The 24,124-nt window shown below is 51.6% G+C and overlaps 3 protein-coding genes across 6 annotated transcripts in view; 2 read left to right on the top strand and 1 right to left on the bottom strand.

Annotated features, from left to right (window-relative positions):
• Positions 1–14,923, top strand: part of Samd4b (sterile alpha motif domain containing 4B) — a 39,414-nt gene extending 24,491 nt beyond the window's left edge. For 2 of the 4 annotated variants that reach the window (XM_047527349.1, XM_047527353.1), the window contains 10 exons: positions 5,202–5,441; positions 5,944–6,053; positions 6,205–6,291; positions 7,015–7,354; positions 8,542–8,627; positions 9,086–9,204; positions 10,066–10,264; positions 10,429–10,552; positions 12,451–12,534; positions 12,741–14,920. In XM_047527349.1, the coding sequence (XP_047383305.1) occupies positions 5,202–5,441; positions 5,944–6,053; positions 6,205–6,291; positions 7,015–7,354; positions 8,542–8,627; positions 9,086–9,204; positions 10,066–10,264; positions 10,429–10,552; positions 12,451–12,534; positions 12,741–12,769 (1,418 nt within the window). In that variant the 3' untranslated portion in view covers positions 12,770–14,920. Of the gene's footprint in view, positions 1–5,201; positions 5,442–5,943; positions 6,054–6,204; positions 6,292–7,014; positions 7,355–8,541; positions 8,628–9,085; positions 9,205–10,065; positions 10,265–10,428; positions 10,553–12,450; positions 12,535–12,740 lie in introns of all 4 variants that reach the window. The other 2 variants (XM_047527352.1, XM_047527350.1) reach the window with 2 other exon arrangements.
• Positions 14,924–15,074: 151 nt separating this feature from the next.
• On the bottom strand, positions 15,075–19,737 carry Paf1 (PAF1 homolog, Paf1/RNA polymerase II complex component). Its single transcript, XM_047527354.1, has 14 exons — positions 19,398–19,737; positions 18,821–18,850; positions 18,632–18,724; positions 18,258–18,379; positions 18,101–18,167; positions 17,897–17,998; positions 17,708–17,813; positions 17,559–17,627; positions 17,373–17,476; positions 17,175–17,291; positions 16,948–17,076; positions 15,913–16,018; positions 15,721–15,811; positions 15,075–15,641 (listed from the first exon to the last, which is right to left on the bottom strand). The coding sequence occupies exons 1-14, from the start codon at positions 19,442–19,444 to the stop codon at positions 15,235–15,237; spliced, it is 1,590 nt and encodes a 529-aa protein (XP_047383310.1). The 5' UTR covers positions 19,445–19,737; the 3' UTR covers positions 15,075–15,234.
• Positions 19,738–19,958: 221 nt separating this feature from the next.
• Med29 (mediator complex subunit 29) lies at positions 19,959–23,241 on the top strand. The gene is made up of 4 exons (XM_047527355.1): positions 19,959–20,215; positions 20,729–20,787; positions 20,985–21,069; positions 22,935–23,241. Exons 1-4 carry the CDS (start codon positions 20,000–20,002, stop codon positions 23,175–23,177), a joined length of 603 nt encoding a protein of 200 aa, XP_047383311.1. The 5' UTR covers positions 19,959–19,999; the 3' UTR covers positions 23,178–23,241.
• Positions 23,242–24,124: the final 883 nt, after the last annotated feature.

Consider the following 24,124-nt stretch of genomic DNA (forward strand, 5'->3'; position numbering starts at 1 on the left):
ATTTTTGTGTCTGGCTTCAGCTTGCAGTCTTGTTTCTTAGATGTATTCTTGTATGTCTGTTTGTATAAGATGTAACTTTCACATGCCTATAATCCCAGCTACTCGGGATGCTGAGGTAGGAGGATTGTAAACTCAAGGCCATTTCAGCAACTTAGTGAGACCCTATCTTAAAGTTTAAAAGGTGGGAGCTGGGAACCAGGCAGGGTGGCATGTGCCTGTATTCCCAGTGACTTGGGAGAGGGAGGCAGGAGAATCACAAATTTGAAGCCAGCCTCAGCAACTCATTGAGACCATGTCTTAAAATAAAAAGGGCTGCAGACATGACTCAATGGTAGAGTGCCCCTGGATTCAGTCCCTAGGACTGAAAAAAAAAAAAAGAGATGGAGATGTAGCTCTGTGGTAGATCACCCCTGAGTTCACCCCAGTAACACACACAAGAAGACACCCTGCTGCTGCAGGCATTAGTAACACTAGGTAACGCTTTTGAGCACTGACTGTGCAGGTTCTCTCTTTGTGGGTGCGTGCATAATAATTATACATCGCCCTGGGATTCGTTGTGACATATCAGTACGTGCACATGACATAATTTGGTCAATTTCGTTCCCTAGACATTTCTTTAATAAACACTGTTTCAGATATGATCTCTTTTCATCCTCATGACAATCATACCTTTAGTTCCATTTGACAGATGAGGACACTGGAACTCAATGAGGCACATATTCAAGGTTGCACATAGAACAAGTGGTGGAACCGGCCAAGGTTCACACCCAACCATTCTGATGCCAGAGCTGGCCTCTGACCACTGGGCTGTCCTGCCAACTAAGTTGGCTTGAAAGGCTCTCTTAGTAATGCCCTGGAGGCTGGGGAGCAGGAGCAGCTGGCGCAGCAGTGCCTTTTTGAAATGTTAGTGGAAATGAACAGGGTAAAGGAGGGTAGGGTGGCTTTTCCAAGTCCTGGTGACATGGCATGACCCTAGTCAAGGTGAGGAGCCATGACTCAATCTCAGGGTGGCCAGCCCCCTCCAGCAGACAGTGGTTAGAGCTGCAGTGGAATGTCACAAGTGTCAGCAGAGTGTAATCCCAGGAGTGCCCAGCTCTGGTACCATGTGCACTTCAGTTACCCCCCAAGCTTGTTTTTTACCCGGATGATGTTGATGTCCTGGTCAGCCTGTCCAGGTACTAGTATCAACCTGGGAAAGTAGGATAGGAGGGCATTTCCAGGGAACTCTAGCAACCTGCAATGCCTTGGTCTTAGAGCACCATAGTTCCTGGACCCCCACTGGGAGAATATATTAATTATGATAATTCTGGTTTTTAAATGTTGGTCACTGCCAGGCACAGTAATGTATACCTGTAATATCAGCTACTTGTGAGGCTGAGGCAGGAGGATCCTGAGTTCAAAGCCAACCTCAGCAACTTAGCAAGGTCCTAAGCAACTTTGAAATGCCTTGTTTCAAAATAAAAATGCGTGGTGAAAAGCACCCCTGGGTTCAATCCCCAGTGCAAAAAATAAATAAAATTATATATATGTATGTATGTGTATATATGTGTGTGCGCGCACACACACATATATGTATATATATAAATGCAAACACACACAAGTCCTTAAAGCTATTCTGAGAACTCTATACCTATAAACTTCAGAAACTTCGCTGACTCAGTGAAGTTACTTGCACACGATGGTATACCTGGAAATCAAATCCAAGCAATCTGGCTCCAGAGCTTTGACTTTGAATTGGTATCTTATGCTACCTTCACCTAAAAGTGACCCTCCTGGAGATAGATGCCCCACACCTGGGTTTCCCAGGATGGGGTCATGTGCAGGTTTTTTGGTTCTGTTTTTCCCTTTGGCAGTACTGGGGGTCAAACCTAGGGCCTTGCACATGTTAAGCAAATGATCGACCACTGAGCTACATCCACATTCCCACCTCCCCAGCAGCTTTAAAGACCAGTGTTGGAATAGGGGTTTGAACCAAAAGAGAACAGAATTCCACACAGAGGGCACAACCTGAGTCAAAGGCACAGGAGTGACAGGGGACAGTTAATAGCCAGTCTGGCTGTGGTGAATTTACATATGTAATAGCAGTAGTAGATACTTAGTTTACCATGTGCCTATCATTGTGCTAAGAACTGTGTGTGGAAATGGAGGCACACAGTCCAAAAGTGGCAGAGCCAAGATTTGAACTTAAGTCTTAGGGCCACAGTCTTACAGCAGGGGGACAGGACCAGACTTTTGGATTTTAGGCAGTTGCAGGAAACAGGAAACCATTAAAATATTTTTGAGTGGGAAGCAAGGATTGGCTTGGGAGGGCAGGCAGGGTGGGTTTGGGGTGCTGCCAAGGACAGACCAGGGTTTCTTGGAGAGAGAGAGGCCCCGGATCTCTGGCCAGCATTCCTGTTTTTATAATTCTCATGCTGTGGCCAGCCTCCACCCCAGTGCAGGGCCTAGCAGGGTTCCTCAGGAACTACATGTCATGCCAATCAGAATAATTTCCTGCCCTCTCAGCCTCGCCTGCCCCCTACTTGGCTGAGAAGGGAGGAAGGAGAAGGCCAGAGACACCAGACAGCCACAAAGACCTCTATTGAGGTTCTCCAGCCCCACAGGCCCAAAGTGTGCCATTTTTCTTAAGGAGTCCCAAGTGGAGCAAAAACCAGGGCCAAGGGAATCCAGAGATTTGGAGGGAACCCTAAGTAGAAGATCCCAGAGGTCATTAGCAGGGACAGAGGTTGAGTTGGTCTTAAGGGGTTAGCCAGTACACTGCCCTCTCCCTCAGGTGACTTCCTGGCTTTGAGCATCAGTGTTGTCATAGATGATAACAGTAGGTGCTTTGAGTCCTGCACCAGGTTGACCCTTCTTCCTGGATGGTTGTGTGGAACTCTGTCAAGAGCCCCCGCCTTTCCATTGAAAACACAGCCCAGGCTCTCTATCTCTGCCTGTCAACTCCCTGTGGGAACCGGGACAAAGGGCATTAGCTTCCTGGGCCTTGTGTTCTTACCTACCCAGGGTTTTTGGCTTTGTTTACTTTTTCTCTCAGCTGACTTGGGGGGACTCTGAATTCCCTGTGTCAGGACATCCTGGTTCCCTTAGCATCCTTTTGTCCTTTATGAAAGAAACATGGTTAAAGGACTTCTGTGTGTTGTGCCCTGTGCCTAATCCTGGGTGTGCAGAAATGATAGGACTGGTCACTGTTCTCCACGAGCCCCTAGTCCATTGCATGGGGCTGGCTAGTGAGGAGAGTGGCACACATTGGGCTTGAGGCAGCTGCAGAAAGAGAGGCTGCTTGAGTGAGGCATGAAGACAAGCAGCAGGTGGCAAAGGGTGGGAGAGCAGTGACTGGGCAGTGAGAAGAGGCACATGTATAGGTAGGAGAGCCTGTGGATCCTCTCCTATTTTGGGAATAGTTTAAAAAGCTGGATGTGGTGGCACACACCCGTAATCCCAGTGTTTCAGGAGGCTGAGGCAGGAGGATTGCAAGTTCAAAGCCAACAACTCAACAACTTAGTGAGGCCTTTAAAGCAATTTATCAAGACCCTCTCTAAATAAAATATGAAAAATGTGACTCAGTGGTTAAGCACCCCTGGGTTCAATCCCCAGTACAAAAAAAAAAAACAAACAAATGTCAAGTTGGAGCTGGGTGCCATGGTGCACTCTTGTAATCCCAGCAACTTGGGAGACTGAGGCAGGAGGATCACAAGTGTGAGGCTAGCCTGGGGACTTACTGGGACCCTGTGTCAAAATGAAAAGGGCTCAGGATGTAGCTCGGTAGTAGAGCATCCCTGAGTTCAATGCCCAGTACCCCCCCAAAAAAAAAAAAAGTTGAGTCACTCTGCTTACCTCAGAAACAGTATGGACAAGAGGATGTGAAGTGTCTTAGGGAAAAGGCCTCTAGGTTTACTTTGAGCCACCACGCCTCATGGGTGGCCTGTTTGGGCTCAGTACAGAGAAGAAGAAAAAAAACAGATGTGAGCCCCAGTGACATGGCACAGTACACATATGTCATCTCTAGGTACTAATGAAGCAGCTCCTCTGGGCCACGCCTCCACTGTAATTGCTAAGGATAGAATGCTGTTTATGAGACGGCAGTTCTTCTGTCAGTGGTCTTCCATTGTAGCCAAGGGAAACAGTTAATAAGCAAGTAGACAAATGATTAGATAAGATCATTTCAGGTAGTGATAGGTGCTACAAGACAGATAAGGCACTAATTGGGATTGAGCGTTGGGGAGGCAGCGATGTAAGAAGGTTCAGTATAGACCAGAGGAGGTGGCACTTGAGATGAGACTTGAGGGAGCCACCGGCTAAGATCAAGAGGACAAGAAGAAGGAGCAAGGGATGTGGCTCTGTAGAGTGCTTGCCCAGCATGTTTGTGTTCCCAACAGTACACACACATACACCAAAAAAAGGAGAGAGAATCCCTTGGAACGGGCTTGAGTTTTCCAGGGGCAAATGGGGGTTCGGAATAGGTGAAAGCTAGAAAGACATGAACCAAGGGCTGAGTATGGAAGATGAGAGATCAGATGAGCAGGGGCTAGGCCTTTGTAGCTTTTGAGGTATGTGGAAAAGCTCATATTTTGTTCTCACCATGAAGGACCCACATGGAGTTAAGCAGGGAGCCCACTTGATCAGAATTTGCACTTTTTGAAGGATTAGTGTGGCTGCTTGGAGGGAAAGGGGACTGTAAGAAGCAAGAATGAAGGCAAGAAAACAATGAGGAAGACAGGCGTGGTGGCACACATCTGTAATCCTAGCGATTCAGGTGGCTGAGGCAGAAGGACCGCAAGTTTGAGGCCAGCCTCGGCAATTTCACAGACCCTAAGCAACTTAGTAAGACCCTGTCTCAAAAAGTAAAAAGGGCTGGGGATGCCGCTCAGTGGTGGAATGCCCCTGGGTTCAATCCGCAGTACCAAAAAAAGGAAAAGGAAGGCCTGGGGGAGGTTGTGGCAGTAATTTCCAGCCAGGTATGCTGGCACCGAACCAGGCAAGCAGGGGAAGTGGGGGAGGTTCAGAGAAACGGGTGGCCATTGGCTAGGGAATCGGGCTTTGGGTGAAGGAATGAGCAGTATCTGGTAGGTAGGTACCTCTTGGACCCTGCAGTCCCTTCCCTTTGGAGGATTGTGGCACTGAGTGCCATCACAGCATCAGGGGCATGGTCTCTTCTAGTCAGATCCCCAAACCTGACCTCTTGCTTCTCCCTCTCTGGCCAGGTCTCCCCTGCCAAATCCACCCTAGCCCACTGAAGCGCTCCATGTCACTCATCCCTACGAGCCCCCAGGTCCCTGGTGAGTGGCCAAGTCCAGAGGAGCTCGGTGCTCGGGCTGCTTTCACCACGCCCGACCACGCACCCCTCTCGCCCCAGAGCAGCGTGGCCTCCTCTGGCAGTGAGCAGACGGAGGAGCAGGGCTCCAGCCGGAACACTTTCCAGGAGGACGGCAGTGGTATGAAAGGTACAACAGGAGGGCAGTACCAGGTCCCCTCTCCAGGGCTTCCACGGAACTTAAGAGGACAGAAAATTTTCTGGCTGCCACCTGTCTTCCCCCCTGAAGAGGAGACAGGTCTGCAAGGAGTAGGGAGTCCCTACCCTTTGGTTCACGACACAGCTGAGAGACCCCACATCTACCCTCATAGACCCTGGTGTGATGGGAAGGAACCCCTGCCCTCAACAGCCTAGAAGACTAGGACAAGTAACTGATAGAGATTCCAGGAAGATGTTCAGAGAAATCATTGAGGTCATCCTGACATCTTAGAGGGTCAGGTGTCCTGCCCAGTGGAGGCTATCTGAAAGGTTTCCTGCTGGGCAGATGAAGTAGCTTATGACCCCACCCCCTGCTAGCTTTCTAGAGCTTTTAAGACTGCCTATAGTTTATGCCTCGTCCCTCCCTAAAGCCTCCCTGTGTCTGGTCACCAGCATCAAATTTCTGACCCCTCACTCTCCCTCCTTTCCTGCAGATGTGCCCTCATGGCTCAAGAGCCTCCGTTTGCACAAATATGCAGCCCTCTTCTCACAGATGAGCTACGAGGAGATGATGACACTGACCGAGCAGCACCTAGAGTCACAGGTGAAGCCAAGGGGACTTCATAGAGGTGTTGGGGGCAGTACCATTTAGCAGTACCCCTACAGCCCAAGCCTCCTGTCTCTTTAGTCCTATTGGGACACTCCCAGTTACCTCACTTCCATTTCCAGCTTCTTGTCTCCTATCTTTATCATAGAATGTCACCAAAGGTGCCCGCCACAAGATAGCCCTGAGTATCCAGAAGCTGCGTGAGAGGCAGAGTGTCCTCAAGTCCCTAGAGAAGGTGAGAACCCGATATCCCTATCTCCAAGGCCAGTGGTTACCTAGTAGTACCAGTACACCAAAGGGCCATCTCTCCTCTGGGCCCCCCCACTCCTTAGCTCTCACCTCCAGTGGCCTCAACTCTGAGGAGCCAGATTCCAGGGTCCATGTACAAGTTGGCATCAAAGGGCTCACTTACTGGTGGCTAAGAGGCTTCCCTCCCTGTTGGTCCTGGTTTGTGATTCCAGAATCTCTTTTTTAATGCCACCCCTCCTTTTTCCTTCTGCTTTTCCATTTCTGACTAGTTGGTCTTTCTGGTGAAGGAGAGTCTCTCTGTGTGTTCTCTTTCCATCTGATTGATTTCCATCCACTCACTCTCCTCCCGCATCAGCTCTGTTTGCTTTCCTTTCTCCCTCTCCCTGCTGCTTGCCTTCTGCTTTTCCCTCCCCTCATCCCCAGTGTCTTGGTCTGAGTCTCTGGTTCCTCCTGGGTGGATCCCTGAGGCCCCACCTTTAGACTGCCTTCTTTTTAGTGCTGTGGGCCTCCACGTTAAGGGGAAGAGGGAATGTATGCATACAAGTGTGTACCTGTCTGCGTGTGTGTTGGCGGTGCCTTTACCTGCCCTCTCTATGAATCCAGGCTGCCACCCTTTCTTTTCCAAGCTGTCTGGTCCCACTTGTACAGACATTCTCTTTGTTTCACTGTGGGGTCTGTATGTGACTCGAGCTGTGTCCTTCCCATGCAGGATGTGCTAGAAGGTGGGAATCTGCGGAATGCTCTGCAGGAGCTGCAGCAGATCATCATCACCCCCATCAAGGCCTACAGTGTCCTTCAGGCTACTGTGGCTGCCACCACTACCACCCCTACTGCCAAGGATGGGGGCCGGGGGGAGCCGCTGCTGCCAGGTGCTGAGCCTCCCCTAGCCCACCCTGGCACGGACAAGGGCACTGAGGCCAAGGACCCTCCAGCAGCAGAGAAGTATCCCCCTCCACCAGCTCCAGCTCCCACTGATGGCAGTGAGCCAGCGCCGGCTCCCGTTGCTGACGGAGACATCCCCAGCCAGTTTACACGGGTGATGGGCAAAGGTAAGGCCAGCGAGGGCCTAGCTCAAAATGCTGAGGCAAGCCAGGCATGGTGGTGCACACTCAGTGGCTTGGGAGGCTGAGACAGGAGGCTTACAAGTTCAAAGCCAGCCTTAGCAAATTAGTGAGGCCCTAAGCAACTTAGTGAGTCCCTGTCTCAAAATAGAGGGCTGGGGATGTGTCTCAGTGGTTAAGTGCCCCTAGGTTCGATCCCTGGTACTAAAAACAGCCAAAAACTCCTGAGGCAGAAAGCCAGGTGAACCCAACCAAGTATCAGGTCTAATCCAAGTTAGGTGCGTAGCAGAGCTTTTTAAAGCCAGCTTGGAGTATGGAGCACTGTGGAAAGTACCTGAAATAGAGAGTGACAGGGTCCCTGCACTTGGATAAGCTCGGGCTGATAGTAGGACAGTGTGTCGGAGGAAACTCCCTACAGTAAAGGTAGAACATCCAGGGGACAGGGACGATGAATCTCATGGTAGGTTTGACCTTTCCTGAGATAGCATGGCATAACAGACCTTATACTTGGATCCAAATCTTTAGAACTGTGTAGCCTGGGACAAGTGACTCAACCTTTTTGAACTAAAAATGCTAATTTTGACAAGATTGTTGCTGTTGTAAAAATTAAAATGGGTGTTGTGGCACACACCTGTAATCACAACTATTAAGGAGGCTGAGGCAGGAGGATCACAAGTCCAAGGCCAGCCTTGGCAACTTAGCAAAACCTTAACTCATGAATAGAAAAGGCTGGGGATATGACATAGCAGTAGAGTGTTTAGCATGTGTGAGGCCTGAGTTCAGTCCCCAGCACGGCCAAAAAAATGTTTACAAGATTTAAATGAGGTTTTTGGTTTTTTTTAAATATATTTTTAGATGTTGATAGACCTTTATTTTTATTCATTTATTTTTATGTGGTGTTGGGAATCGAACCCAGTGCCTTAGACATGCTAGGCAAGCGCTGTACCACTGAGCCACAACCCCGACCCCTAAATGAGGTCTTACTGACTTCATGTCTGCCTTGTGCCAAGCACTGTAATGGGTGCTTTATATCCTTGTGATAACCCAGGTAACCTGAGTGGAGTCTCGTCCAGCCCACATCCCCTGTTCCTCCTCCTGTACCAGCTGACTAGGACTGGGGAGTACGGCGAAGGGCATGCCAGTAGCTAACCTCCTGCCCTTTTGCATGTCCCCAGTGTGTACCCAGCTGCTGGTGTCCCGACCAGACGAGGAGAACATCACCAGTTACCTCCAGCTCATCGAAAAGTGCCTGACTCATGAGGTAAGGCCTTCTATAGGACCCTCAAGAAGAGAAAAAGCTGCTTCATCTAAGGACAGCATTCGAACATTCTAGCGTCCACCCCTTCTCCATCCCCTCAGCTTCCCAGTATTGGCTGCAAAGGTTTCTTAGAGTCCTGTCAGGAGCAGTCCCTTCCCTCCTGCTAACCCTTCAGTTCTGTTTTGACATTTGTATGGGGACCCCAAAGACACCCTCAACCTTTGCTCCTGCCAAGTCAGGTTCCTCGTGCCTCCTGCTCTGGGCCCTCACTGGGAGAGATGACTGCACAGTCACCTTCACATGTGTGTTTCCCACAGCTAAGCTGTGAGGGTCATGAGCACAGCCACCTCTGTCCAGCATCTCTTGGCACAGAGCAGGCAAGCATGAACACCTAAGCAGTGAATGGAAGGCAGGTAACAAAGAAGCAACTCTCCCTACTCCTTCCCTCTTCCCAATTTTAGGCTTTCACAGAGACACAGAAAAAGCGGCTCTTGTCCTGGAAACAGCAAGTGCTGAAGCTCCTCCGGACATTCCCGCGCAAAGCCGCACTGGACATGCAGAACTACCGGCAGCAGAAGGGGTAAGCGGGTGCCCTCCCTCAGCCCTTGTGCTTGGTAGATAGGTGCTTAGAGGGGTCATTGTTTCTGGATTGGGATCCTGGTTGTATTTATTCAAATCACCCAGTGAAGGACTTTCTTAGGAGAAAATCAGGATGAGCCAGCTGCTGTAGCATACACCTTTAATCCCAGTAACTTGAGAGACCTAGGCAGGAGGACTACAAGTTCAAGGCCAGCCTCAGCAAAGTAGCAAGTCCCTAAATAACTTAGACACTGTCTCAAAATTTTTAAAAAGTGGGTGTTGAGGGACTGGGGGTGTAACTTAGTGGTGAAGCACCCCTGGGTTCAATTCCTAGTACTAAAAAGAAGAAAGAAAAGGAAAGACTAGAAGGGTATTGTTACCAGAATAGGGCGCAGGGGCTGAGGACATAGCTTAGTGGTAGAGCACTTACCTAGCGTGCAGAGACCCCTGAGTCCAATCCCTAGCATCACCAAAAAAATTAAAATACTGAACTGGCAAAAAACAGCACATGTCTAGAGAGCAGGCCCCTTCCTTCTACGTTTTCCTCTTCACCTGCATGCAGAGGGTCTGAAGTCCTTTCTTGTACCAAACAAATAGCAGAAATCTCTCTTGAGAAGTGACGATCAGATAATTGTTCTGAGTGGACAGTGAAGAAACCTTCTCACACTCCCAGTTTCTACTCCTGAGGCACTCTTGTGTCAGGAGGAAATAGAAGTGTGTGCTGAGGGATGTGGTCAGGGAATCCCTGCTCAGGATAAGTTCCTGTTCTGTCCCGCCCACTGGGGCTGTGGAGGAAGTTGAGGGAGGGGTGGACCGATGGGCCCTGTCCACCTAAGCTCACAGCTTGCCTTTTCTCTCACAGCTGGGCATTCGGCTCCAACTCACTCCCCATAGCTGGCTCTGTGGGGATGGGGGTGGCTCGGCGGACCCAGCGGCAGTTCCCAATGCCTCCCCGGGCCCTCCCACCTGGCAGGATGGGTCTCCTGAGCCCCTCGGGCATTGGGGGTGTCTCCCCTCGACATGCCCTCACCAGCCCCAGCCTTGGGGGCCAGGGCCGGCAGGTGAGCCTGCAGGAAGCGGAAGCCCTGGTGCTTCTGGGGTTGGGGTGGTGTTGTCTGGGATGTGTCTGCACCTGGGACTCTAGAGGGGAGGGTCCTCCTTGGTCAGTGCATGCTTGGGCCTTTTTCTCACTCATCCTCTGTGTTATCTTCCATGTCCTGTGCAGAACCTCTGGTTTGCCAACCCTGGAGGCAGCAACAGCATGCCCAGTCAGAGTCGAAGCTCCGTGCAGCGAACCCACTCACTCCCAGTCCACTCGTCACCCCAGGCCATTCTCATGTTCCCTCCAGGTGAGGTACCCCAGCCTTGGGACCACACCTTGCCGATCCCCTCAGCTGGCCCTTCTCTTTTCCTCTGGGTCTTAGGTTCATCATTCCTTCTGACTGCATGAGCATTTCTCCCCTCGCTTCCCTCTCTCTGTACTCACCTCCCCCACTATTGTGAGATAGATTTTTTTTTCTGTTTCATCTCTGAAGTCCTGCTTTTTGTCTCTACCACTACCTTTTATTCTTAACCACTTATCAACACTCTATCTCCACATCTTTCTGTCCTGTGAAATGATGTTACTGTCCATGTTGATCTTTGTTACTGTCTCCTCCTTGGGTCATTAAACATTCAGTTTGGAAGAGTTGAGGGACAAGAGGTAAAGTGTGAGGTGTCTGTGGAGGGGAGTCCAGCGTCAGCCACCTGCATTCTTTCAGAGGCCAGTGACGACATGGGAGCCAGTGGGCCCCACATTTTAGGTGAGGTTCTACTATAAAGGGTGTTCAGAGTAGGACTCTCTTACCTGTGCTCACAGACCAGCCTGGAGATGCAGGGTCAGGAGGGCAAAGTGGGCAAGAGAGAGATGAGAGACGCACAGTCACAGTCCCTTCCTTGCTGGACATGGTGGGGTTGGCTGGCCCACTGCTGGGCACTGGTGGGGCATCTGCAGACAGATGATGCCCTAGAGAGATCTTAGATTTACAGATGGCCTGAACTTTTGATGTTACAAACTGGCATCAGTAGAGATTCTTTTCTTTTTTTTTTTTTTTTTTCTTTTTTGAGGTACTAGGGATTGAACCCAGGGCCTTACACATTCTGGGTTTGTTTTGTTTGGATCATAGGCATGCACCACCACATCCACCTAGTCAGGACTGAATTTATGAGATGCTATGAACTCTGCTGACTGTAGAGCCAGGGGCCCCCATGGTTTCATTCTAGCACAGGGCTTGACACATGGTAGGCATCTGTAAATGATGTTAAACGAGTGGTTGGATAAACTGTAGGAGCAAAAAATAAGAACTTTTCCTAGTATGCTGTGTGTAAGGCTCTGTCAGAAAGCTTTCCTGCACTAGGAAATTGAATTCTCCCAACTGCACACGGAAGATCTCTAATATTATTCCCATCTTTCCATTCACCAGTATGAGACAAAGAGGTGACTCATTCAGGTTCAAAAGATACTTTTAGAAGAGACAGTTCTGCTAGGACCTGAGCTCAGGGTTTGGATCACTAGGGATGAAAGGTGAGACTGGAGATGGGAGCTGGCTCTTCTGAATTCAGATCAGAAGCTCAGACTTCCTCCCAGTGGCAGTGAAGGGTTTTAAGCATTGCAGAGTGGGGTCAGGTCTGCCCAGGGACCTGGGCTGTTGCCCAAGTGCTATAATACGAGGACCTTTTGGGAAGCAGTTTGAGGATAAGCCCCATGGCTGCCGTCCATTTTGCCTCACCTGCTCTGCCCACCTGTCCAGAGGAGCAAGTTTGAGTGGGAACAGGAAGGGTTTTAATTTAGCCTTTGCACCAGGTACAGAGCAAGTCTTCAGTTAGGGAACATGGGTCTGCCCAGTGTCTAAGGCAGATGCCCAGACTGCCCAAGGCAACTTGTAGTCTGTGTCCAAAATAGTCACAGCCTGTGTGGCCTCCAGGAAAGCTCCGTCAGCTTCAGTCACTTCCTCTGTCTGCAAGTCCAGCTTTTTGCATTGCCAAGCCTTTGCATTTGCTGTTGTGTCTCCTGCCTCCTTTGTGACAACCCCGGCTTATGGCCCTTCCTCCCTCCTCCCAGTCATGTCCTTCATCCATGTGAGTGTATGCCTTGGCAGCTTGTTTCTATCTCTTGTCCTCTGTCCCCACACCAGCAGCCTTTGTCACCCTGGCTCTCTCATTCACCCAGTCAGTCCTCACCACCTCCATTCTCCTCTCTCCCTCCCAGACTGCCCGGTCCCTGGGCCTGACCTGGAGATCAATCCCACCCTGGAGTCTCTGTGTCTGAGCATGACAGAACACGCCTTGGGTGGTGAGCATTTCCTCTTTCCCTGACCCAGCTCCCACCTACCCAGCGTCTCCATCTCTGAACTGAGCAACTCAGAGTCATTCTAAGGGTCCTAAGGGGAGGCCAGACTCCAGGGAGGGCCCGCCTGGGATGACAGGCTATGTGAGTGCCTTTCCTCGGGCCTCCTGCCAGCTCCTGATCTTCCTCCCTTCCTCCCTTTCTTACCACAGATGGGACAGACAAAACCTCCACCATCTGACGGGACCCACAGCCCAGCGCACCCATAGGCTCCCCGGGCGGCGGGCGGGGGCCAACCCCCAGCGGGCTTCTCTGCGGCAGCGAGAGGGTGGGCTGGCTCAGCTATACATTCTAATATTTTTCTACTCTCTCACCCTTTTAACTTTTGTTTAACATTGGCACATGCCTTGCTCACTCCCAGGCCCGTTGAGGGATCTCTGCTGAGGCCAGGGGACAGAGGGGGCAGCCAGGATCAAAGGGGCAGGAACTGCTCAGAGTGCCTCCTCTTCTTCCCTCCTGCATCCCCACCTGGGCCTGTCCCACCCCTGCCTCCTCCAGACCACTGATCACCTGCCCCTCCCCAAGGGAGCAGACTCCCAGACAAACTGACCGCTACCTTGTGGAGCCTGCTCAAAAACCTTTGATATTGAGGGACAAATGAGCAGGGTGGACAACCCCCTCCCCGTGATGTAACTGGAGAGGAGCTGGGGAGAAAAGGAGTGAGGAGAGGAAGTGCTCTCCCTCCCCTCTCCAGGGTCTGCCCTTCCCCAGTTCCATTATTCCCTGAGGACAGGAACCACATTCCTCTCACCTCCTCTTGCCCTGTTTATCAGAGGTTCTCTACAATTAATTTCTTAGGCCTATTTAAGATACATATTTATATAGTTCTTAACGGTTTTTCTCTCTGATCATTCCCTGTCATTTTTAGAATCCCCAGGCCTCTCTTTGAGCCAAGACAGTGGTGGGGGAGCCTGAACTTAGAGTGGAGAGGGCAGCGCCCACTCCTCCAGCCCCCCACCCTTCCCCTTTTCCCCCAGCCCTGGCTTCTCAGATGCAGAGGTTGAGGTGGGCAGCCAGGGCAGCGGTGAGGTCAGGAAGTCTGTTGCCTTAACGTCCCCTTCCCCCAAGTACACACCCTTCCTTTACTCCCAGGTCTGGTTGGTAAAGACTTGGGGGTTAGGAATACGGGAAAGGGGATTGTTTGGTTTTTGTTTATTTTTCCCGCCGCACCCCACTTTTCTTTCAGCCTTTCCCATTCCCCATTATGTCATGACCTCATGTAAGTGGAACACTATATCATAATCCAGAGGTGCATCCCAGCCCCGGAGTCACATAGACCCTCTGGTCCCTGTTCCTGATGAGGGCTTGTGCTGGGGCTCAGGTGGAGGGAGGGGATTTGGGGGTTCATACTGTGGGGAAGCCAGGGTCCCCCTATTCCAACCTCCTCTTCCCCCTCAACTTATCCCTCTCACTGGGACATTCTCAAGCTTTTCACACCGAAAAGGAAAAAAATGTTATTTTTAGATACATTTTATGAATAACTTTTGTTATGAATATGGCTGGTAACCATTGTGTATGTTATTAAAGATACAAAATGTTGGGAAAAAACAAAAAACCAAAAAAAAAAAAAAAAAAAAATGGAAAACCACCACCCTCCCTGTGCACTATCAGCCCATTCCCCAGACCTTCTTGCCCCTGCCCTCCTGGTCTGTGCACCTCCCTCCGCTCTGAGCCCAGGGAGGGGGAAGAAGCCAGGGGGTAGAGTGGCCCTGGGGACCTGCTTCTAGGTCCCCACCTCCTCTCCCAGTGCCGGGCTGGGTGGGGTGTCAGGTTTATTTATGTACCTCTTGCACACTCATCAACCTATGCAAGTCCCCACCCCGGCCCCTCCATGTTTCTGTGCCTTTGCTCATTCCCCTCAAGCTCCCAGGGCTTCTCCAGCCCCCTTCCCACTAGCCACAGGAAGTGGGATGGATGGGCCACCTCGTTTTGGAATCAGCAGGGTGTCCCTCTAATGGGACCCTCACCTCTCCCTGGCTGGTTCTGTCTTGTTCACTCCCCGTCAGGGTGAGCTGACCCTGCCTGGCACTGGGAGGTGGTGAGGGACACCCTCCCACACACACAGGGAGGCGAGCTGCCCCCTCCCCACCTGACAGCAGAGTGTGTAGGACGCAGGCGGCCCCACTCTGATGGGCAGGACCCTGACCACCTGCTCCCCCTCCCCAGGCCTCTTTCCATAATTTCACCCTCCCTCCCTACTTCTGTCCCCAGCCCCACTGGCAGAATCAGCTTTGAGTAACTGTATAGTTTTTCTCGCTGTTGGAGAAGACTTATTTGTTGGAGTTCACTTGTTTAATGGTCTGGGCTTATTTTGGAAAAAAAAAAAAAAAAAAAAAAAAAAAAAACACAAAAACAAAATGATTCTGACCTTTGTTATGTTCCATTTCCTGGGAAACCTAGTAGCCTTGCTTCTGTGCCTCAATCTGAGGTCCTTGAGCATTTGGGGAGGGGGAGTGGTGGTTGAAATGAGACCAGAGGCTCTGGGAGGAGACGTCAAGAGAAGCTGATTTTATTAACAGCAAAGGTTGGGGCGGGGGGGGGGGGGGGGGGTGGCAAACAAAGTGAAGGGCTCACAAATAGACCACTAGAAAAGTGCCTTGCTCTGAGCAGGGTGTCTGTGCTCGCCCCCTTCGAAGGTCCTGGGGCTCAGTCACTGTCGCTGTCAGCCTCACTGGAATCAGAAGCTGCAGCCTCACTGCCGTCCTCCTGGGCTGAATGTTCACTGCCACTGGGGAAGGGGCTGGCGCTCCGGCTGCGACTCCGCTGGCCACCCCCATCACTGCCACTGTCTGAGTCATTGTCACTGCCACCACGGGCCCGTCCTCTGTCCTCATCATCAGAGTCAGCATCATCCTCCGAATCAGCATCACTACCAAAGATCTCCTCTTTGTCCCGGGCAGCCCGGGCTTCGTCCTCGCTGCTCTCGTCCTCACCACTTCCACTCTTGTCACTTGCCTCCTCCCTGTCGCCCTCCTCCCGTTCACTCTCACTGCCTGAACGCTCGTCCTCGCTGCCCTCCTTCTCACTGCTGCTACCCTTCTCATTCTCCTCATCTGTGAAGGGAGCAGAAAGAGGTGAGACCCAGTTTCCCGCCCTCCCCAGGCTCCCAGGGTCTGACCTGTTCCTTTTTACCTGAGCCCCCAGCTTCTTTCTCTTCTGCCTCCATCTCCTCCTCCTCTTCCTCCTCGGGCTCGTGGTTTTCCAGCTGGGCCTTCCGTGCCTCCTGGAAGCAGCAGGATTGGGAAGGAGGGTGTTCTGTCAGGCGTCTACCCTTCTCACCCACACTGCCCTCCCTGGATGCCCTGGGCCAGGGTTGCTTGTTACCTGGGCTTCTAATTCCTTCTCATTCATGTCCCGGTGTTTGACCACAAGCAGGGCATTGGTGCCTGACTGAACTCCAGCCTTGGCCCGTCGCTTACTAAGGCGGACCCTGCAGCGGGCAAGTTGCACAAGTGTAGAAGATGTGGTTAAAGACCCTGAGGGGTCTGGTTAGACTGAGTAGCCAGTCAGGGCTTGGCCCAGAACACCGCGGGGAAGGATGGCCTACTGTACAAATGTGTGATGTGTATGTGGTATAATCATGTTCGCATGTGTGCATTAGTTACCATACTTAAAAACCAGAAGTAGGGCTGGGACATGGCTCCGTGTTAGAGTACCTAGCGTGTGTGAGGCCCTGTGGGCCATCCCTGACACCACAAAACAAAAACCAGAAGCTGGAATTCTGGTTTTTGAAAAACGAATTTGTGGCCCTACTGGACCTTCTCACCCCCAACAGTGTGACAATGAGCTGAAACAGGACAGATGTCCCTTGGAAGTTGCAAAGACTTCCAGGTCACCCTGAGCCCTCCAGCCCTCTGCTTTCTTTCATATTTTCTGCCTAGCTATGGGATCAGAATTTCTCATCTCTCCTTTAAACAAAAATTCAGGTCATATTTTGCTCAACTCTTATACCTAGGGCCTGGCACAGCAGTTAACAAGTTAAGCCCTTAGTGAAGAGTTTTGGGGTCACCTTTTGAAAATGGTTATCAAGTGTCTCACTTAAAACATATGCTAATGTTATGTATTTCTCGTACTGTGGCTGTGTACTCTCACATGAAGTCTCATTAATAACAGTGTATCAGGAAAGTTGGCTGTCTACTATCCACAAAACCTCCAAAGGTCTCCTGCATTACCTGAACATTTTCTTTTTGACTTCTTGTATTAAAGCCAGGTCTAGCCCATGTACGTGAGCAGGTTCCTGCTGCTCTTGCTACAAATGCATGATAAATCCTAAGGCACAGATGACCTCCAGGGTGGTTCTTATATGCCCCAGTGTCTTGAGAAGCCCAGAAGCAGTCTAATCGGGAGTGTGCTGAGTACCTGGTCTCCAACTCATTGTAGTAAACCCCATCACCCTCTCGGAAGATGAAGAAATAGTTTTCCTCGTAGCCCTTGCTAGCCTTGTTCTTCACATTCCAGTTGTACTCCCGAGCAATCTTGTAGTCATACCTGAGAATGACAGATTGGAGTCAGCATGTTTTCACCCCTGACAAGGAGAAAAGGAGACACACTTCTCAATTCCTAAAACCTGTCCCCAACACACGCACACATCATCTGGTGCATAGTCCATCTCCTCCTCCTGGTCACGTTTTCGTTTCTTCAGTGTCTCTTCCACAGGCAGGAAATAGGCCACAAATTGGTTCCCCTCTTCATCCATCATGCCCCTAGTTGCAAGAAGAGTGATGGTAAAGAGTGAGGGCAGAGATGAGGAGCCGCAGGCGGACGCAGACAGCAGAACCACTGACCTGATCATGGCCTGAGACATCATCTCCAGTGCCGCTGCACCACTTGTGTCCTTGGGGGCTGGATCTGAATCAAAGATTACCTGAGCGCATGGGTTGATCCACATCTGGGAGAATGGAGGCCACTAGGTTAGTCTAGAACTCGCAGACATGAGAGACTAACCCACAGCCTCTTGCCCTTGGCCTGACCTTAAAGTCTGGGAAGACAGGCATGACCTCCACTGGTGTCACTCGGGGCTTGCTGTAATGCTGGGAGATCTAGGGAGAGCAAAAACAGGGTGAGGGAAAGAGCTCAAGTCACACCTGTCTGCTTTTCCCCATCCTAGTCCTTCAATTACTGATTTCTGGGCATCCTCAAAAGTCTTCTCGATGGCTGTGATCTGGCTGTCCCTGTCTTTATATATTTCTTCCTCGGTGAACTGCTGCTTCACAGAAACTCCAATCCTAGGAGTGAAGACAACCTTCAGGGACCAGTGGACTTAACCTGAAGTCTCTACCTTCCCCCACCCTTCCCACCTGCAACTTACTTGACCTCAGGTTTCTCGTTAGAGATGCCATAACGGTTGAACTCAGTGGAGATGTACTCTGTCTTCCGCATCCATGGCACTACCTTTGCATGCTGCTGGGATCTAGGGTAGGAGATGAGGTACTTTAGAACCCCATTGCAGGACTCCCTCCTGTTTGCAGAGCCTATCCCAGCCAGATCCAGTACCTGGTAGGCACCCCCTCACCTCTTGGAGCTAGTGGGAGCCTGAATCTCCTCTTCTAAAAGCTTCTCATCAGCTGGATCCAGGAGAACTAGAGAGGGAAGAGGCAGGAGGACCATGAAGGAGGCCCAGTTCTGACCTTTTATGGCCTAGAGTAGACTCACCCTGTCTTCCCACAGACCATTAGGATCAATGCGGTAGGTGTCAGGGTTGATGAGGTCAATGGTGACTCCCAGATCTGGCTCAGTCAGGAGGTCATGTTTGTGCTGTTTCTCCAACGAAGTCGCTTTATACTGGACAAACCTGGGTAAGGAAACGTCCTTTGTGGTTTCCTGATTCCAGCTTCATCCCCTCTCCTCCCTGCTTCCCAGAAGCTAACCCCTGGGAAGAAATTCAGAGACTGCCCCATCCATTAGTATTTAACTGAGCACCTGCTACTGTGGGTTGGGTGCTTCCTGTATTAGGCCCAGAGAAGAGAGAAGTCAACAAGGGCAATCCTTAACTTCAAGGCTCCTAATTTCTGAGTAGTTTTACCATCCCTGATCTTAGTCTCACCTGTTCTGGTCAAAGGGGTATGTGATGAACTTGGGGTCGAAGGGGATGTCAGGGAGACTATTGCAGTACTTGACTCGGCAGACCACTCCAGATCTAGGAAAACAATGGCTCAAAATTTGGCCCATACTGCCCCACCTCTGCTCCCAGCCCCCATGCCCACCTCTTCTGGGGAATCACAGTTGGGCTCACCTCTCAGGCAGAGTTCGGTGGGAATTGGGCCTGATGGAGAAAAGAGAGACTGATAGAACGAAGGAGAGAACAAGGATTGACAGAACAGTGAAAGAGGCTTCTCCAAGCTTCTAAGAGGTGCACGCATTTTGGTGGTGGGCGGGGCTCCAAGTGCTTTAATGGGGAGGGGGACCAAGCATTCGATTCCGTTTGGTGGCATGTCCCCAGAAGCTTTAATGAATGAGTCTGGGTGCACAATCCCTTGTGGGTGTTGTCCAGTATTTTAATCAAGAACCACGGACTCAATCGTTTTGGGAAGAGTGGTCTCCAAACGCTTGACTGGGGGTATCTAAGCGTTCAGTCCCTCTGGAGAACCTCCAAGGGAGTAATTCCTGAATTCGATGGCAGGGTATTTAGAGGCAAAACCGAGTCCCAGAAGGAGCCCGCCCCTCCGTCAAAGGTAAGCGCTCCGTGACATCACAGGTAGACCTGGGGTACCAGTGACGACGTAGGCAGACACCCTCACCCGACCCCCCGCCTGGCTGAAGCCCTGAGAGGCATAGAGGTGAAGGGTAGAGCCGAGTGGCGTGGCGCCTACCTGTGGCCATCCTCCCGCTGGGCCTGGGTCTGGATGGTGGGCGCCATAGCGACGAGGCGACGGCGGCCCGGACGGGGTCTTTGCTGCGCCGCGGGCAGACGCGGAGGGGCGTGCCGACTTCGGTGGACGCCTGACCTGAGGCAGTACTCGGGATGGCGCCGCTGTCTGCTGGGAAGAGATGGAGTGAGAGGCTAGCGGGAAGAGCTTTGGGCAAGACTCAGGTGAACGCTCAGGCAGCGCCAGAGACGGACTCGCAGCTCCAGCTCCACCAACTGCCGCCAAGACGCTAAGGACCCGACAGGTCGCCTCAGGCCGCAAGGCCTTCCGGGAAAGAGAGTCCGGATCAGCAACACACACGAATTGGAGAGTTTCTGGGTAAAGGGTGGAGCGATGGAGGAAAACCTCTTATGATTGGTGAAAAGAAATCCTAGTCTGGACATCGGATTTGAGGTTGATGGAAGGTGGGGGCATCTCCTCTCCTTTCATTGGTTGAATTGTCTGGAGGCGGAGCTAAGTGGTAAACGGGGCCGACAGATGGAGCTGCTGAAACAAACCAGGGGAGCAGCACTTGTGACGCACTTCCGGCGCTCTAAGCAAGGAAGATGGCTGCGCCCCAGCAGCAAGCTTCAGTGGCTTCCTCAGCTGCTGGTGTGTCGGGTCCAGGTTCGACTGGTGGCCCGGGTCCCCAGCAGCAGCCACAGCCGCCAGCACAACTGGTGGGACCTGCCCAAAGCGGTCTCCTGCAGCAACAGCAACAGGACTTCGATCCTGTGCAGCGCTATAAGATGCTCATTCCTCAGCTGAAGGAAAGTCTGCAGGTGATTGACGGGGAGCTGCGAGAACGCGGGATTTGGTAGTCTGACTCCCAAGAGGGCGTGCTGAGGGGTTAGTTAGTAGTGGAGAGATCGTTGTAGGGAAGAGGAGAAAGACATTCATTTTTGTGATGCCAAAGCAAAGCTCTGTGGATTGACGTTGTGGGGTGGGATCAATGTAGATGTTGAGGCTGGGATTGGCCAGAACTTGAGTGGGAGGGCGTGTCAGGTAGAAACCCGACTCTGGTCGTTGAAGACTGTGGAAAGGAGTGTCTATTCGTAGCTTCTGCCCATGATTGGTGGAAAATGGAGATTGTTGGTGAAACCCAGGCGAGGGCAGGCCTCTGGGAAAATACCAGTGGTGTTTGCTATAGGAATGGAAATAAGCATTATTCTGGAGTGTCAGGAGGGAAGTGCCTAACGAAGAGGACTAATACTGGATGTTATCTCAAGAGCTTAGATCTAACAAAGTTATCCCCTTCTGCTTATTTCCCGCATCTTCTTTTCTTTTTTAACTAGACCTTGATGAAGGTTGCAGCACAGAACTTGATTCAGAACACTAACATTGACAATGGACAGTAAGTACAGTCCTTTTCCCCCAGGATATCCTCTCTCCACCCAGCCTTAGAAATTCCTCCCCCTTTCCCCTCCTAATTTCAAGCCGTGCTTCAGATCTCCTGGGCCTGTCCCTGGTTTCCTGATGAACACTTAGTTGGGTACACACTGGTGCCCCAGAGATTGGAAATCCATTCCCCGCTTTTCTCCCGGGTTGTAGAAAGAGCAGCGATGGACCCATACAGCGCTTTGACAAGTGCCTGGAGGAGTTCTACGCACTCTGTGACCAGCTGGAGCTGTGTCTGGTAAGGGTTCTTCGGGACACTGGGTGACCACAGCCTTGCCTCAGTTCCCAGGATCTTCAGGAACCATCAGTCAGCTCATTCACTGGGTACCTCTTCTGGAACAGACCTGGGCTTCACCTGATGCTGGGAACCCACTGTTGCCCTGATCCTGGCTCTCAGAACATCCAGTTCACTGGAACGACAAATGTAACCCCAAACAGGAACAGCTCAGAGTGGTCAAGGCTGTGATGGGAGAATTCCAGGGCACAGTGGCAAGGGCTGTGGAGGCAGAGGCACAGGCAGGGCTATGATGGGGACAGCTGGGGGGATGTGGAAGCATGGGTTGGGGGTAGAGAGTGAACGGTTCAGGGAAGGCTACAGTGGAGAGCACATCAGAGAGAGATCAGAACAAAAATTGGAGAGTGGCAGGAGGTGAGAGGCAGGTGTGACTCAAAGCCTCTAAACAGACTGACTTCCTGTGAGCCTGGGGTTCCTCCCTTGGAAAATAGAGTTTCAAGAAAACTCAGCAAGATCATGCATGGAAAGTACATACCCATGATCCTAGGTGTATGGTAAGTGTTTCCTGTAGTATCATCATCACTTGTTCTGGACCAGGTGTTGAAGGTAAGGCAGAATTGAGAAGCTGTTAGCAGTAAAACAGTGTTCCAACCAGGAACAACTTCTGCTTTTTTTTTTTTTTTTTTGGGTGCTGGGGATGGAACACAAGGCCTTGTGCTTGCAAGGCAAGCACTCTACCAACTGAGCTATCTCCCCAGCCCCACAACTTCTGCTTTAAATTTTAGGAGACATTAGGAGATTTAGTCTGGCTTAGGTGTAGTAGGAGTGGGATGTTGGACTTTGAATATAACCCTGAGGGCACTGGGGAGCCATGGAGAGTTTCAGGGAAGGGAGAACATGGAACCATTTGCTTTTTAGTAATATAATATGCTTCAAGCTACCAAAAGAAGGATTTGTAAGAGGAGCTGAGACTGGAAGTGGGTGCCCGGAGAGGGGCCATCAGGAAGTGAGGAAGAACAGATGGGAGCTTGGGGGTTTTTCAGGCCACAGGACTTGATGGGCTGTCAGGGAGTTGTTTCCAGGATGAAGCCCAAGGCTCTGGTAGGAAGGGTGGAATCATCTGAGATGGGGACCTCTGAGAAACAACAGTTTGGGAGAGAGTATGAGGGAAGGGCCCTAGGAATATCAGGGCAGCTGAGGACAGATGTGGGCACCGCCACTGAAGATGTGGGAGCTGAATGGTGTGTGGGGGTGTGATGGCCTGGGGAGCACGGGGAGCGGAAGGAGGCCAAGCCTGGAAATTGCCCCTTCAGTCTTGGGTAGAGCAAGAACCTGGAAGGAGTGACCAGAGAAGCAGGAGAAACCAGTGGCAGGTCCTATTAGAGAAGCCATTGCCAATGCCAAGCCTGGGGTTAAGACAGGAACAGCAGTCGTACCCAACAGTGATCATTCATGCTTAAAAATAGGTGTACCAGGATCTGTGCCTCAGCACACCTGTTCTTACTCTTTTTACCTATGAGGTCAAAAGAGGTAGTTTTTTTTTTTTTTTTTTTTTAATATGCAGTGCTGAGAATTGAACACATGCTAGGCAAGTGCTCTACTACTGAGTGACAACCCCAGCCTGAAAGAGGTAGTTATTAAACCCATTTTCCAGAGGAGAAAACTGAGGCTTGGAGAGGAGCAGTCACGTGCTTCAGGTAACCCAGCCAGTGATTGGCAAGGCCAGGCTCTGACTCCAAGACCTTGGGACTCCAAAGACTTAGCTCCAAAGACTCAGGCTGCCTCAGCCAGGCTGGCCCCCAGGCGGGTGAGGGACTGTGTGTACCTGGAGTGAAGCTGATGCTGCACCCCTACCTTCCTGTCCACAGCGCCTGGCGCACGAGTGCCTTTCACAGAGCTGTGACAGTGCCAAGCACTCTCCGACCTTGGTGCCCACAGCCACCAAGCCAGATGCCGTGCAGCCTGACAGCCTGCCCTACCCACAGTACCTGGCCGTCATCAAAGCCCAGATTGCCTGTGCCAAGGACATTCACACGGCCCTGCTGGACTGTGCCAACAAGGTCACAGGCAAGACGCCTGCACCACCTACTGGCCCCGGGGGCACCCTCTGAGGTGGCATGGCAGGGAGTGGGGCTGGCATTGGGGGGTAGGGGGCAGACAAAGAATGAAGATTGGCCTAAGCCAAAAAACCCTGTTGTCTCATTTATTCTTCCCACCTGAGCGTCATCGTGGACCCCAGCCAGCAGGGGGCAGCAGAGGCCAACAGGGAGAACACAGGACCCAACCCCACCTCCACTGCTCTCCCTCCTGCTTCCCTGCTTGGGCTGGTATGGACTTTGAACTGTGCCATCTTGATGACCTTTGTTCCAGGGGACCTACCCCTGCCTGGTGTAGGTGTGGTGTGGGTGTGGTGTCCTGGCTGGGCCCTTCCCCCTCAGTACTTCCTGGAGTTTGTATCGACTTAGGCTGTCTGCTTCTTCAGCTGATCCCCTCTCCTGTGTTGCTTCTTTTTGTTTTTTCCATCTGCCCCCATTTCTGTCTCTGCCCCTATGGTTTTCTGTCTCCCTGTCTCTAACGGTCCTTTTGCTGTCTTCTACCCCCAACTCCTAACGGGGACTCATGAAGAGACCCAGAACCCTTGAATTTCCCGGAGCTAAGGAAAGGCGCTTCCTTTCTAGAGACCCCAGCACCTCCCACATTAGCTCAGCCTCCAGGGTCTTTAGCCCAGGAAAGAAGTGGAGGGGCCTAGGCCCTGAACTCAACATGCCTGATTGGGGAGCAACCCGGGCCCCCGCCTGTCTCTAGGTCCTGCGTCAGCGGAACACCAATGTGGGCCATTATGCAATCTGTGGAGCAGCCTGGCCCAGCTGGATGCCTGGGTCCCTGTATTTTTAGCCCCAAAGGAGAAGTGAAAAGGCCCCAGTGGTGTGAATCATCCATCCTGGGGAAGAACCCAGCTCCGGGAAGAAGGTCCTGGGGAGGGGGCTTCAGAGAGGGAGGGCCCCACCAGGCTTCCCCTGTCCCCAACAGCAGAACCAGCTTTGGGGAGCTCAGCCAT

Source organism: Sciurus carolinensis, chromosome 16 (assembly GCF_902686445.1).
Source record: "Sciurus carolinensis chromosome 16, mSciCar1.2, whole genome shotgun sequence".
Lineage (NCBI taxonomy): Eukaryota > Metazoa > Chordata > Mammalia > Rodentia > Sciuridae > Sciurus > Sciurus carolinensis.